Source organism: Talpa occidentalis, unplaced genomic scaffold (genome assembly GCF_014898055.3).
Source record: "Talpa occidentalis isolate TD23 unplaced genomic scaffold, MPIMG_talOcc4v2.1 talOcc4.12, whole genome shotgun sequence".
NCBI classification, from domain to species: domain Eukaryota; kingdom Metazoa; phylum Chordata; class Mammalia; order Eulipotyphla; family Talpidae; genus Talpa; species Talpa occidentalis.
Window position 1 is genome coordinate 32,310,615 of NW_023601212.1, and position 15,615 is coordinate 32,326,229.

General features: G+C 47.3%; 1 protein-coding gene across 1 annotated transcript; it reads right to left on the minus strand.

Annotated features, from left to right (window-relative positions):
• Positions 1 to 3,708: 3,708 nt before the first annotated feature.
• Positions 3,709 to 9,566, minus strand: LOC119242130 (charged multivesicular body protein 4b-like). Its single transcript, XM_037507906.2, is given in 3 exon segments — positions 3,709 to 4,526; positions 4,529 to 4,721; positions 9,534 to 9,566. Coding segments are annotated over 3 exon segments (870 nt in total). The 3' UTR covers positions 3,709 to 3,882.
• Positions 9,567 to 15,615: the final 6,049 nt, after the last annotated feature.

The window sequence follows — 15,615 nt, forward strand, 5'->3', positions numbered from 1 at the left end:
TGGAGCCGAGGGGCAGGAAACATCAGCATATGGATTTTTCAATGATATATACTTACCTCATTTCAAATGATTTGAGGAAGTAGACAGAAAGCTTAGAGAAGACAAAAGCTTACCTGTGAGGATAGTCATTGTGTACATATTTACAGCCCAGCAAATCCAAAGTGATGGGAGAAGAGAAGAGGAACTGGCAATGTTGTCTCTTTAATTAGGGTAAATGAAAATCAGCTCCAAGGAAGGTGATGAGAATCTGGCAGAGTTAGGAGGCAGCCACGCAGCGTGGACAAGCCAGCGGAAACACCAGCCAATAAAGATTCAGGCTAAATAGGAAGGAGGGTTCTTTGCACTCCCGTAAATATAAATTTGGTTAATTTCCACAAAGGGCAAAGTAGGAAACTGGTATGATTGATATCTAAATATACTTACATATTTATGTTGTTTTAAATAATATTTAAACTATATTGATAATAAATTTACACTCTATCTGATATTAGTGTAGATTTCTTTCATTGTATTTCAGTTAACAGCCTTGATTTGGTTTTAGAAATAAATGTCATAAACAGGAAATAGTACTTTTTAATATTTTGCTTCATGATAAGTAAATGTGCTTATACAAGGCAGTGTGTTATCTAGAAGAGACTGCTGGGAGGCTTGAACCAGGCCCTCCCCTCTACCCACACCTGTCAATCCTCTTCACTGAGCTACAGTTCAGGCACGAACTTTCACAGGCTGACCTGGAATTGTCTGGCACTGTGCAGAGCACCCCCACCCCTGCAGCCCACACAGGACTCCCGGCACAGCCTCATTGCCCTCTTCCTGGTTTGGGCCCACGTCCTCATGTGTTTCAGGGAAGCTGACTTTCTTCTTTTTCTTTTTTGTAAAGATTTATTTATTTAGTAATAGAGCTGGGGCGGAGGCCAGAGGTGTGGGGTGGTGGGTGGGGCAGAGAGTGGTGGTGGTGAGAGGATTCACCAGAGACAGAATGGGGAGCAGAACAGGTGGATTTAGTGAAATACACTGCTAAGGGAGCAGCAGGCGAGATAGGAGAGGTCTGCTGTGCCATGTGGGTTAGCAACCTGGCTGGGGATGGAACTCAGGCCATAGTGGTGACAGCACTTAGACTTACTAGGCCACCAGGGAGGCCCCGAAACTGACTTTCTGTTGGGGCAAGGATTCGTGGTCAAGTTTCCCTAATAATCATTCATTGGTTTATGAAAGGGTAAGCAAGAGCATGGGACCGGATGATGGTCAATGAAATACAGGAGAGGGGTGGAGGAGATGCACCTGAGGGGTTTTGAAAAGAGTGGTATAGCAGAGGGCTCCCCTCTTCTTCCTCTGAAGGCCTCCTCACACACTGCTGTTTGCTAAAACAGTAGCAACTGTGACCGTGGGGGACCTTAGCTTGACAATGGATCCCACATAAGGAGCGTGACAGAGTATAAAGGTAGAGTCATTCAATTAAGAAACCAAAATGGAATTTTCCTCCTGTGATGGTTTGTTTTGTAGGCTAATTAATTGCTCTGCTGGGATTGACGTTTTAGTTGGGATATTTTGTATCCATAAGTAGCCCTGCCAACAATCTTATGAAGTAGGCATTACTATTATATTAACTTTACTGGTGAAGAAATTGGTGATCAGAGTGGTCAAGTAACTTGCCCAAACCCACACAGCCAGGAAGTGCCAGGTGAGCTCAGGCCACTCCAGAACTGTTGCTGCTGACTTTTACATTACCCAACAAAGTGGCTAAGGGCCACTTATATGAGGGGGCATCTGAAATCTTTTTAAACAAATCGGAGCCCATCCAGCAGCCAGCCACTTTCCTCCTTGTCCTCTTCCTCGACCCAGCACAGCATCTGCATAGTGACAGCATCTTCAATTGCAAAGGGTGTCAATTTATATCTCTCATCTCATCACATTCTCTGTCAACAGCCAGGCTCTGAAAATTAATTCCACACTGACTTAGTCCCCCCCTAAGATGCATCTGACAGAAGGAACCATCTCCAAAATATAGACTGAACAAGTCGACCTGAGAGTTCATAGGTTTTTATTTAGTTATTTATTTATTTTGAGACTCAGTCAAATTTCTCTCTGCCTCTTGTGATGGTGAATCCCTGTCCCGCTGCCTTACATTGGGGGAGGTGTAAGCTGATGGCATGGTCCTGCCTATTCCCCTGGCCTCCAGGTGGCCCAGCCTCCTCTCACCCCAGAGGCCACCTAGGCCCAGAGTGACCAGGACACAACTGGTTTATGGGTCTTTTTCAAAATGTTCCGCTCTCTGGTGTCCCCTTCCCTGCACCCAGGAAAACATCGCTATGGAAGGGGTCAGGGGCATCCAGTGGGCATTGGGGCTTCCAGGATTTGAGAATAGAATGAAAGGAGTCATCCTTCTGAGATGGGAACAAAAGGCAGGGAGCACAGACACATGGAGGGGGTGTTTGGGAAGGAGGGTCTTTTAAACCTGAGGGACAAGAAAGACAGAATCCAGAATAATAATAATAGTGGCAGTTTCTCACAGTTGTACTTTCAGTGCCTTCAGCACACTATCTAGAGTCTCACTATATCCACGACATAGGCTGAGTTGATATAATTGTGGCCATGTGACAGAGAGCAGGGCGACAGCTATCTTACTTTTAAGTCATTATATTTTTGCCATCAGTTTGCTAGTTACTTTCCATAGGTCATCTTATTTGATCCTTGTAACAGCCCTGTGAAGTGTAAACACTATTATTGTTCCCATTTTACTGATGAGGAAACTGAGACCCAATGGATTGAGTTTCAAAGCTCAGGGAGAGGGTGAGTCTTATCCTATAGCTTGCAAGCACCAGAGCCTGGAATAAAACTTCTAGCTCCAAATTTATTGAGCTCACAGCTGGCCTATTGAGATGGGCAAGCTCCTGGGCATCTGGATAAATCTTCTCCCTGGCTGCAGCAATGCCAGGGAGTTGCATCTTTCATTAGGAGACCGAGGGATGAGTCCTTTACTTGCTCGTGGAGCTGTTTATTAACTTTCTGGGCATTTTGCTGATGGAGCAATTTGCAGAGCTGTTAATGGTAATGGAACTTTGGAGTGTGAAGACACAAGGGGAAGCTGAGAAGTGAGAGGCTGCCAGGGCAGAGCTGCCCTTTGCTGGGATTAATGAAGCACGCGTGCTCTCCCCATGTTGACGAATCCTGGAAATGTCAGGTGCCACCCGCCTGTCTTGTGAGTTTGTCAACCTCCCTCCTGCCAACACCAGTCACAGCAGAGAAACTGCCAAACCCTAAGCATTCTCCTCCCTTCCAGGCTGAGGTGGGGACTCTGGTTAGGTTTGACTAACCAGGCCCATGTTTTATAATTCTGGAGCAACTTGGAATTCAGTCTCTGGATCCCTAAGACCAGGCTTTTCTGGCCCATGTTACTTTGTACAGCGAATGTAGAGAATAGCTCAACTCCGTGTGGAAAAAAAACCTTGATTCTAGTAGTTTCATCTCCATTAGAGTCAACACAAGCTATATATTGATGTTTGTAAGAAAAGAAATGTGAGAGGATGTGCCCCAACAGAGTCGGAGCCGCCTGTCCCCCGACCAGGAATTGTAGGGCTGATGTAGGTTTTGTTTTGTTTTTTTTTTTTTTTTGGATTTGCAAATACAGTTTATTTTACAGAAATTCAACATTATAAACAGCAGGCACCTCCCACCCCGCCCGCCCCCCTCCCCCCAAACCATCCCGCTAGGTGCAGACCATGCTATGCAGAGAGTGAGCAGCGATGTGGCCGTACTGCTTTGGAGGGAGATTCAAGAGCGATGGAACCTGCCTGCACCACGTCCTGCCTGCCCTGCACACGCACACGCACGCCTGCTGCGCAGGCCACCAGAGTCTGTCTGGCCCAGCCTGCACTGGGCCAGTTACATGGACCCAGCCCAGGTCTCCAATTCCTTCATGTCATCATCTTCCTCTTCCTTCTTCTTGGTGGGTTTTGATGGAAGGGTTATAGAAGGAACATTTGGTAGAGGGACTGTTTCGGGTCCACTGATTTCCAACAAATTCTTGTCTAGTTCCTCCTGTTCTAGTTCTTCTAATTCTGCCATGAGCTCATCCTCATCAAACTCTTCTCCAAACCCAACAGGCTTTGAAATAGCTGTTGAAATCTCTTCTGCCAGTTCTTGCTGGTCAGCAATATCCTGCATTAACTCATCAACTTTATCGATGTCCATGTTGTCGTGGGCAGCCTTCATGGCTTTGGCGGCATAGCCCATGTTCTTGAGCACCTCAGTGTTGGTATTAGCGTTCTCTAGGGCCTCTCGCTGGAACTCAATTGTTGAGAGTGTACCATCGATCTGTGCCAGCTGCTTTTCGTACCTCTTCTTGCGCTTCGGTGCCTGGAGGGCAGCGCGCTTGTTTTTGGTGCTGTGCTTCTTGGCGGCGGCCGTCAGCTCCTGCTCGATTTTCTTCTCGAGGAATTCCTGCTTCTTACTTAGCATCTCCTCCGTGTCCCGCAGCCGCTGGATGGCCTCTTGGGGGGTCGGGCCGCCCTTGCCCGCCTTACCCCTCCCGCCCCAAAGAGCTTCCCAAACACCGACGTGTTTGCTGCTCGCCGCGCTGGCCTGCAAAGTCCGCTCCGGCCGGCTAGGCTCCGCCGCCCGCTCCCTGCCGCCGCAGGCCTCTCCGCCGCCTCCACCCCGCAGCTCCGATGTAGGTTTTGAACTGACCGGGGTGGAGCCCTGGGCTGTACGTCCTGGGAGCCCTGAGGATGAGACCAACAAAGATGCTCTCGCAGAGGAGGGAGCAGAGCTGAGGCAGCACTTCTCACTCCACAAAGGACAGTCCCTGGTGTTATTCCACTCACTGCCTGCCGTGCCTAGTTCTGTTTCTTCTCTTAGTCTAGGGGAGAGACTATGTTTAGAAAACAGAACCTGCCATCTCAGAGCTCCATCTGTGATGGAATAAACTCCACCTTTAAATAACGAAAGGAAATTAATTCATTTATAAAGGAAAAGGCTGTGACAACTATGGACGGAAACCCAGGACAGAGCCGAGAGGGCGGGAGGCGAATCCACCTGTGGTCTCCAAAGCCTTCAGAGGGTGACATGGAGCAGGAGGGGAGTCTGGGAGATAGAGAGAAGTCATGGGATAGCCTGGTGTAGCAGGAAGAACATGGCCTGAGGTCGTCAGGGCCCTTCAGATCTGGCTCTCAGGGTTCCTTCCTGGAAGACCTTGGATTTACTCATGAACTGATCTGAGTCTTGGTTTTCTCATGTATGAAATAAGGATAATGATGCCTCATCCTTATAGGCAGGACATAATGTCAACGAGGAGTGAATCCACCTGAGATTATTTCTGGGAAGGAGAGTTTCTCCTCTAAATTTCAGGGCCTGCAAATTTGCAGAGAAGGGAGGGGTGTCTGGGGAAGATGGTAAAACATTTCTGTCCAGCAAGGGTGTGTGCTGAGTCAAGGATTTTCAAGCTGGGGTGTCCTTCCACAGTTTGCTCCCCAAATAAAAGCCCGTTCCTCATCTCAGCACTTGTGCAGAGTGCTACACTCCTGCACCAGACTAGCATGTATTGAGGGCCTTCCATTAAAATTATGTCAGAAAAATTATGAATCTGTGGAGATGGCAAAGTGCAGAAATGAATAAAGCCCAGGAAAGAGGTGGTCATCATTTATCACACAACATATTAGCAGGTGTTAGGGGCCCTGGTTCTCTGAGGCTGTCCAGATTAGCTCAAGGTGCTTCATGAATCAGCTGTAAGTAGAGACCAGGGTGCTCTTAGCCCCCATCTGCTTGGCAAAGAACCAGACTGGGAATGTTGGGAAGGAGGAGCCAGTGCAGAGGCTCAGGTGGAAGTGAGCTTGGGCAAGGAGGAGGAGGGAAGCCGGGGTGGCCCTGGTATACTTGGCTGGCAAGGTGATGGGGTGAGAGAAGAGTAGGTTCTGGGCTTTGGGGTCTCCCCACTGGAGGAAGCAGAGTTTGGGTTTTATTGAGGAGCCACTGGAAGGGTTTAGGGAGATACAAACTCTGCTTTCAAAAAGTTGTCTTGATCCAGTCATCTATTTTTGGGCAATTGTGTTTTTTCCACAGCTTACCTATTATAAACAGTGCTGCTATAAACATAGGGGTGCAGGTGCCCTTTTGGATTAATATTTCTGTGTCCTTTGGGTAAATACCTAGAAGTGGAATTGCTGGATCATATGGAAGCTCCATCTTTAGCAGATTGAGGAATCTCCACACAGTTCTCCATAGTGGTTGGACCAGTTTGCATGCAATGGAATATTACTCAGCAATCAAGAAAGATAAACTCATGCAATTTGCAGCAACATGGATAGAGCTGGAAGGGATCATGCTCAGTGAAATAAGCCAGAAAGAAAAATAAAAATACCAGATGGCCTCACTCATAGCAGGAATTCAGAAAACCTAAATAAGGGACCAGGAAAAAGACTAATTATAATAAAGTAAAATCAAAATCAACAAGCAACTGTAAACCAGAGACACTCTATGGGGGGGGGGAGGAGAGATTAGAGACAAAATAAGGGGGTACGAATTGTATGGGGACTATAATCAAGATGAAAATGCATACATTGTGCAAAAATGAAAAATGATGTAAAAATATATAAAATTAAAAATTTTTTTGTCTTTGTATCTGTGTGAAGGATGGGTTTAAAGGGTGAAGCTGTGAGCAAATCGACTGCAGAGGCAAAAGGTCAGTTTCATCCTCACTCCCCTCCCCTTGCATGGGCCTGGCCCTGGACACTATGTATGTGTGTGTGTGGGGGGTAACTGAAATGGACTGTTGTGGGGGGTGGGAGGGAGAAATCTCTGCTTTGCTCTCACTTCAGTTGGCAAAGAACTCTCCCCTGCTGGTATTCTATACTTGACCTCATTTTTGCAGAGTCCAGCAGAAGGTGTATTATTCCATCCTCTTCATTTACCCAGAAGGGAACTCAATTGTCTTGGGGAGGGAAGGAGCAACAGTCCTAGGCAGCATGGGTTTCATAGCGTCAACTCCCAGAGCAAGCCCCCTGGCCTGGACACCTGGCACCCACAGTCGGTGGCCTCGGCCTGAATGGATCTCTGCACAGGTATCCTGCAGCTGGGAACACTGATGAAATTCAAATTCTGATGGGAACTGGGTAGGGCTGGTGGATGTGCCAGGGCCCTGACTAAAGCCCAATAAGGCTCTGGCCAAGTGGGGGCTCCAGGCAGGGCTGCCTCTGGCAGTGGGGGAGGGGGATAAGCAGCCCTCATGCTTTGCTGCACTTCCTGGGCTGGGCTCTGAGCCCTGGTGTTTCAAGCCACCATGAACTCCATTCCAGGAGTTGTGTCCAAGTCTCTCCCACTGAGAAGGCCCCTGGAGAACTATATGCCCCGCGGGCCTGGCACTGACCTGACTGGCTAAGCCAGGCCCCCAGCCGGAGGAGATTCCATTACTGTTGGCCCCTGACGGCCTTGTGGTCTGGGTTGTCGGTTCACAGCTGGCCGTCAGCTCCCCACAGATCATCTCCACAGCTCACCCAGTCAGCGGACGCAGGAAAACAGCAGGACAGCATGGACGCACTTTTGGAGAAGCCAGGTTGCCTGTGGGCAACATCTCCTCCTTCTCTGGAGGAGAGGAGGAAGGAGCTCACAGTGGGTGCATGAGTGCCCTTGGCTGTGCAGTGTGGGTGTGTGGGCGCCTGTGACAGTGCCCTGCCTGCCACACACACAGCATGGGTGTGCGTGTGTGTGCGCCTGTGAGTTGCTGTACACAGACACACTTACTCATTCAACAATATTTATTGAAGACCTACTGTGTCCTCTGTCTTCTAGTCCAATTGGGAGACAATATGAACAGAGCGATGAAAAATTTTGTGTCAACTTATGAATGTGAGCCAGGCTGCCGTTAGGTTCTCCAGGGAGAGTTTGCTGGGTTGGGAACTTTGTTCAGGTTGAGAAGAGGGTTCCTGGTGTCTTAAGAAGGTCCCATATGCTGATCGACTTTCCACAAATGACAGACGATGCACTGGGCACGGGCAAGGTCCCCAGCACCAGCCTGGGGCAACTGCTCTGCTCCAGGGTATCAGGACAAGAGCCCCTTGCCTAGACCCCACAACCTCCCCGCTGCTTGCCTGAGTTTGCTGGCCCCCCTGACTCTGCCCTCCCAGACCGGGAAGGCTTTAGGGACCTCATCCAGCCCTGGAGCTCTTGCTTTCCTGCCTATCAATATGAAAAGCTGCTTTTTCCAGTAGAGTAAGGCTTTAATGGAGAGCTGTTTTAAGCTCCCCTCACAGCATGTTCTAACAGCTTGTTGCATGAAATCACTCACTCGAGTGGCTTTCAGTCCAGGCCAAAACTGTGCCATGCAAACCAATCCCTCTCAGCTCCCCACCTCCCCACTCCCAAGCCAGTGCCCTCCCTGCAAGGCATCTCTATGCCCTGCAGGCTGGTTAGAGGCCACCACCCGCAGATCACATGGACCTGTGGCCATGGGACTGAAGGAAGCAGACCAGGCCCAGAGAGCAAGACTGGAGCCTGGTAGGTGCCAGTGGGGTCCACCTGGTAGGTACCCCGGGGGCAGAAGAGGCAGAAGGAGTGCCCAGGAGAGACAGGATGTGGAAGGTTACCCCTGAGGACTGCCTTTCCCTAGAAACAGAAATCATAGAACTATAGCTGGGCAGGATTTTGACAAGTCATCTTCCTAGAATTGCAAAGAGGTTTAAAGAATTTTCTAGACCAGCAGCACTATGTCTCAATCTTGATGGCGTTGCTAATTAGATGGATAACTTTAAGCAAATTGCTTTTACCTGTCTGTGCCTTATTTTTTTTCCTTATCCATAAAATGGGGATACTTTGGGTACTGCTTTAGGGGGTTTTCATGAGGTCTGAGTGAGATGAAAGGTGTCCTGGACTGAGGACAGTGCCAGATGCCGAGCACGTGGTGTAGATTCTGCTTGTTTGGATGTGCAGCTCAGAGGGGCAGAGCTTCTGCAGCAAGGTTCTCCGGGGTGCCAAGGTGAGGAATGTAGTGCCCACCCTCCTTCCCACCTCCACCTCCCTGCTCAGATGTTCCAGCTCCCTCCCCCATCCCTCTTTCAGCCCCAGGCTTGGTTCTCTTTCTAGGGATTAGACACCCAACCACTGCCCTGTTGCAGCCCAGATTCCCATCCTGTACCCTGGTTCCAGCTGGTGTTGGTCCCTGTGGTCTGCTCTGGTCCCCTCTCCCCACCCCTCGTGCTGACCCCACAGCCTCCCTGATTTCATCCTGAACCAGCTCCCCAGGGCTCCTGCCAGACTCCAAGATACCTCCTACCTGCCCCACTGGACTCTTCTCAAAGGAAACAACTTTTGGGGAAAAGCTACTTTAAATAAAAATGGTGGGGGCACAGTAGGACCTTATTAAAATACAGCGAGTTTAACAAGGTCTCAATCCCCTCAATTATTAACAATGTACTTGTTCTTCAGAAAAGTACCCATGAAAATTTAAAACGGATGAAAATGGTTGTTCGCTTAAAACTGCTCAGTTAATCTGTGAGTAATGTTTTATTCAGTGCATTAAATGAACATGGAGGTCGGACACCTACTGGTCCATCACCCCAGGGCACCAACATGCGCATCGCTGGAGAGAGATGGCAGGACTTAGAGGGGGTGATGTGTAGGAAGGAGTCCTCTGCCAATTCATTGTCTAGCCCAGCCTGAGTTAATGGGTGCCCAGGAAGTTGGCTGCCAAGGCAGCGCCCAGGAAGTTGGCTGTCTGGGAAGGCAGGGTGGGGCAGGGGAGAATGGTGCTGGGTGAGTGGGAAGGCTGGTCCCTCATGATTGTGTCCTCTTTGGAGACTCCCTCCTGGGACAACACTGCCCTCACTTTCACCATTGCTCCCTCTTGGTGGTCATCCTGAGAAATAGGAGAAACGGAGTTTTCACATCCATACTGGAGTAGCTCAGAGGAAGTGGTTGTGGCTGCTGCTTTAGAGCTTCTGGAAGGCGGAGGAGAGGGGCCCACCCTGAGTAGGTGGGATTGCAGCCTGACACAGGCAAGGTTGGACCATGTTCTAGAAGGAAACATGGGCTGCTTGATGCTTGGTGCTCTTATTCTCACTCTGATCTGAACTTGGCCATAGTGGAGGGTCAACACACACATGTTGAATGAGTTAATAAATTATTAAGTAAAGAGGAATGAAGTCAAGGCACAGGCCTTCCCAGGGACTCTCACAGAGCTTCTCCTGCCTGCCTTCCAGGGTATAGGGTTGTGATCTTGGGATGGCCATCGTGGAGCCTGACCACCTGACTCTGCAAAACCCAAATGTTCCCCTCTGGGAGTGGGACTACTCTGGCTTTGTCCTATGATCTGGCCCTGGATATTGGGCAAACAGTCTCCAACATCCAATGGCCCCACTGGCATCTTTTGGACTCCCCCAAGGAGCAGCTGGGCACGCAGACCTGGTGCTGGGCTGAGCCCTATTTTGTGCACGACCCAGTCTCCCAAGTCCGTGTCAGTTCTCTCCAAATATCCTTGGAAATTGACTCCAGAGATGAATGTGTAAGGCAAGGTTTGGGAGCTTGGATTGGGCTTGGAGAGGTGCTGACTTGTGCCTCTGGGACCCCAGGAGTGGGCTGTGCACGAGTGTTCTGTGCTGGGGGCGTGAGTGCGCAGGTCAGGGCTGAAGAAAGGGAACCAGGGGAACTATTTTAACAGTTATCAATGAGGCCTGGATTGCGAAAGAGGATGAAGTGAATGAGGAAAGTCACCCCTCTGCCTTGAGGGGTGCACCACCGTAAGGAGAGATGCATTACTGGGTTCTGGAGATTCTACACTGAAGCCCAGCACTCTACAGTTGGCAAAAACAATAAGGCTTCCCTGGGCCACTCAGTCCTTCACGTATTCAGTGACGCTGGCCAAAAGTGAGCTCAAATATTGGTGGGGAAGAGAAGCAATGACAGGTCACCAAAAGATGGAGACTTAGTGATAAAATGCAGGGGAAAATTAAAGCAGAGTAGGAAATCGAGTCGCTATAGGGATAACCTCATTGAACAACATGGTTTGAGAACTTTAAAAAGGTACAAATTAGTGCCTGGACCACCCAAGTACCCAGGGGTGAGCATCTAGGAAGAAAGGGGAACCAGTGCAGGGTGGTGAGAAACTGGTCCGGGCATTTGGCAAAAGTCCTGGTTTGATGACAGAAGATGAAGTGACAGAGGAGCCAGGCAGGCTCAAGAAGGGTGGGGAGGATTCTGACTTTATCTCAAGTAGACAGGGAAGTCACCAAGTGATTTTATTTATTCACTTTTTTTATTTTTGCATAGAAGAACTGGGGTGCAGGCTGGAGGCATGGGGGTGGGCGTGAGAGGATTCACCAGAGACAGAATGGGGAGCAGATCCACCGAAATGCACTGCTGAGGGGAGCAGTGGGTGAGACAGGAGAGGTCTCCTGTGCCATGTGGGTCACCTCCCTGGCTGGGAATTGAATTCAGGCCATAGGGGTGATAGCGCTAAGACTTAGCCCCTAGGCTACAAGGGAGGTTCCTGCCACTGAATGATTTTAAACGTGATTTGATGTTTGTTTTGAAATAAGACAAAACAAACCAGAACTCTATTAAGAATAGATGCAGGAAAAGTATTTGAAAAAAGTCGGGGCAGGTATGATGGTAATAGTGTGGTCAAAGGCAGTCTAAGAAACAGTCAGGTCAGGACTGTGATTTAGGATGAGGTATGAGAAAAACAGTAGTAAAAGGAGTTGCACTTTCTCCAAGGTAACGCCATCAGTAAAGGTAGTATTTAATAAAATTACTCCACATTTAGTGCTTTTGTTTTTGCCCAAGAGGAGATACTAAGTGTAGAGTTCAGGGAAGCAGATGAGTCTGGATCTATTTTTTTAAGTAGGGTTATTAATGTATTCTTCATGTAGGAAATTCACCCTTGGGGGTATAAAGGTGGATGAATTTTGTCAAATGAACTTAGCTATGGAACCACCGGCACCAGTCATGTCAAGAATATTTCCATCACCTCGAAAGATTTTCCCACCCCCCAGCTCCTAGAAATAACTGTTCTGTTTTATATCCCTATAGGTTTATCTTTTCCAGAGGGCCATACAAATGGAATCAGATAGATGCAGTCACGTGGTGCATGGTATTTTGAGACAAGCTTCTTTCATTCAGGATAAAGCCTCTAAAATTAACCCACGTTCTTGCATCGGCAGTTCACTTCTTTTTATTGCTGAGTTTTATTGTACAGATGTGCTGCAATTTGTTTTTCCATTTACTTTTAGATACATATTTGGGAATATTTCCCACATGTGTGGCCATTATGAATAAAGCTGTTATAAACAGTCACACACAGTTTTTATGTCCACACATATCTTCATTTCTCTTGAGTAAATAACTAGAAATGGAGTTTCTGGGCCAGAGGCTAAGTGTGTGCTTCACTTTGAAAGAAACTGACAAGCTGTTTTTGAAGTGGTTGTCCCACTTTGATTTCTCTCATAGTGGATGAGAGTTCTAGCCACTCCCGATCCATGCTGGCACTTGCCAGTGCCACTGTAAAAAACTTGCAGTTACTGGGCTTCCCTGGTAGTATAGGGGTTAAAGATACAGCACTATCAAGCTATTGCCAGCCACTACAGCACAAGTTTGATCCCCTGGCTCAGCCAGGGAGCTAACCCACATGGCGCGGCAGACCTCTCCTGTCTCGCCTGCTGCTCCCCTCAACAGTGTACTCCAGTAGATCCCCCTATTCTGTTCCCCACTCTGTTTCTGATGAATCCTCTCACACATACACCCCCCCACACACCTCTGGATTATACCCCACTTCTTGTATGCATAAATAAATAAACCTTTAAAAAAACTTTCAGTTACTCTAATAAGGGTATAAGGCTGGACATTATACACACAGTCACAGGAATGCAATACTGGGTCAGGAGTGAACATTCACAGCAAAGACAGAGGTCTGAACAAAGCACAGCAAGAGGGGCCCTGTCAGGTAGAAGGAAACGAAAGTGCATACTCCACCATGAAAACAGGGAAATATTTTAAGAAGAAGGCAGAATCTACTGGCCAAATCTTGCTAAATGGCTGCATAAGAACGAGAATGGATGATTGAATTAGGAAGACAGTGCTTTCTAACGAACTCAACAAGAGCAATTTTGGGGTTGTAGTGGTGCTGGTACCAGGTGAGAGTGAGTGAAAAAGGAAGGAAGTTGGATAGAAGGACAGGCTCTTTGTGTTCTAGGACAGGGTGCAGAGCCTGGAGGCTGCTTCTCCCGTTTCCTCCTTTATCCTTGGTACCATATAGAAGTCTAATTTTATTTGGGGTGGCAGTGTGCCTAGTTGAAAAGACCACACTTTGCAGCTTTCTGAAAAAACTGCAGTAGATATGTTAGTGGTACTTGGTAAGTGGACTTCCAAGAAAACTCCTTAAAGAAGGAAAGGCAGTAAGCTGGCAAGTGGCCATTGAAGTCAGCACCAGGGATGACAGAGAAGAAAGAGGAATTTATATTGTGGATATTTTATTAAACTGTTGAACTAGCTCAGATCTCTCCCCTCCAGATTGCTCCTCCTTGAATCCGTAGATGGTGAAGTCAATATATTCAAGACTATTAGCAGTTGAATATATTTTCTAAATATAAATGTAAGTCTTAATTGAATATACCAAGTCTCTTTAATTAATCTATAAATTTAATACCAAAATAAATAGCAAAATAATTTGTTTCAGAATTAGATAAGCTGATGCTAAATTCACATAGAAAAGGTAAAAAGCAAGAAGAGCTCAGGACATTTCAAAAGAGATGTGAGTTAGGGGAGATGAGTGCTATAATCACATGTTCAAGCTATAATAAATAAAACAGTTGGTATTATGATCAGTGAAATAGAAGATTGAATTCAAAAACAGAACCAGATGCATAAGGAAAGTTAGAGTAGTTTGCAAATGCTTTCTTAGATATTCTTAAATAATAGGATAAAGATGGGTTTTTCAGTCAATAGTTTTGCAACAAAATAATGTAGCCATCTGAGAAAGTTACTGTTGAATCCATAACTAGAACATTAATAGACTCTTTAAGTAGGGTTTACTCCAAATGGATCAAAAATTAAAAATGAATGGCCTCTCTGGTGGCTTAAGGGGTAAGTCTCAGTGGTATCACTTACAACCTGAGTTCCATCCTCAGCCCTGTACCTAACCCACATATGGCACAGCAGACCTCTCTTGTCTCACCTCTTGTTCTCCTCAGCAGGGTATTTCAGTAGACCCACCTGTTCTTCTCCCCACTCTGTCTCTGGTGAATCCTCTCACCTCCCACATCTTTGGCCTATACCCCAGTTCTTCTATGCACAAATTAAAAAATAAATTAAATCCTTTAAAAAAGTTAAAAATAAAGTCTTACAGTTACCAGGAAAATTAAAACAGAATATTTATAGTCTCAGAGTGGGAAAGGCCTTTCTATAAAAGGAAAGCATGCACACACACATATGCACACACATGTGCACACACATACATATGGAGAGACCATAAAATGAAACCTAGGTAAGTGTGATGACAAAAACATTTTTTTTTAAAGTGTTTATGAAAAAACCCACAATAAGCAAAGCCAAACAACAAATGATAAACTGGGGGAAGTGTTTGCAACTCCAATCACAGACGAGGCCAATTTCTTTAATACATTCTCCTTCAAAATAAGGCCAAAAACTCAGAAGAAAGTGGGGCCGAGGATAGGAAAGAGAATTCCCATAAAAGCAAATGCACATAACTCTTACATGTGAATAAATGTTCATCTTTGCTGAACTGAGGAGAAATGCAGATGAAAACTTCCTTGAGATACCATTTCTCACCTAACAGATTGTTGCTGAGGGTTTGCGCAAACAGGCATCCTCCCCCTTTGCTGCCTCATTTAGACAGCAGAACTGGGAGTTTCATCAGAAACTCCCTGACTTTCACCCACCACTCTACAGAAGGCTGACCATGTTTGCATTGATTGGTTACTTATTTGATCCTTTCATTTGTCCTGAGAGACAGGGAGTCCATCTTTGTTTTCCACATTAGGAAACCGAGGCTCCGAGAAGTAGGAGGCAGCTCTCAGTTGATGCACCAGAAAGGGACTTGGGCTTGTCAGCCACAAACAGCACCTCTTCCGCCTCCTCCCTCCCACTCTGCCTCGATGCTATCCAGCTTTCCTTCTGCAAACATGTCCTGAGCGGTCCTCTGCAAATACTTCCCAAGGACTAACAGAGGCCGGACACAGGCCCCAAGAACTGAAATGTAAGGAGCTGGATCTCAGCGTGGAAGGGGCCCCTGAGGTTGTCCAGGCAGTACTTCCATCCTCTGCTCTGGCTGGGTCATGCCCAGACTGTGCTTGAACCTGGAGTGACAGTTTTCTCACTGTTTCCTGGGGATCCACATTCTAATTTCAATGTGAGAATGTGCCTCCCTCTATCCGAGTCAGTATGTCTTCCTGAATCTTCTAACATTTGCCTCTTGTTTTGTCTTCTGGAGTCTCATGAAAGAGTGAGGGAGGGAAGGGGGTGGGGAGAAGAATGGAGGAGGAGAGGAGAGAAAAGAAACCCTTCCCCTTCTTGGGGAGCAACTTCTAAAACAGGAACCTCTCAGTCTCCAGAGCTCAAAGCAGCTTTTCCCCTTGACTGGACATGAGGGCAGGACCATCTCTCTGACTCTATCTT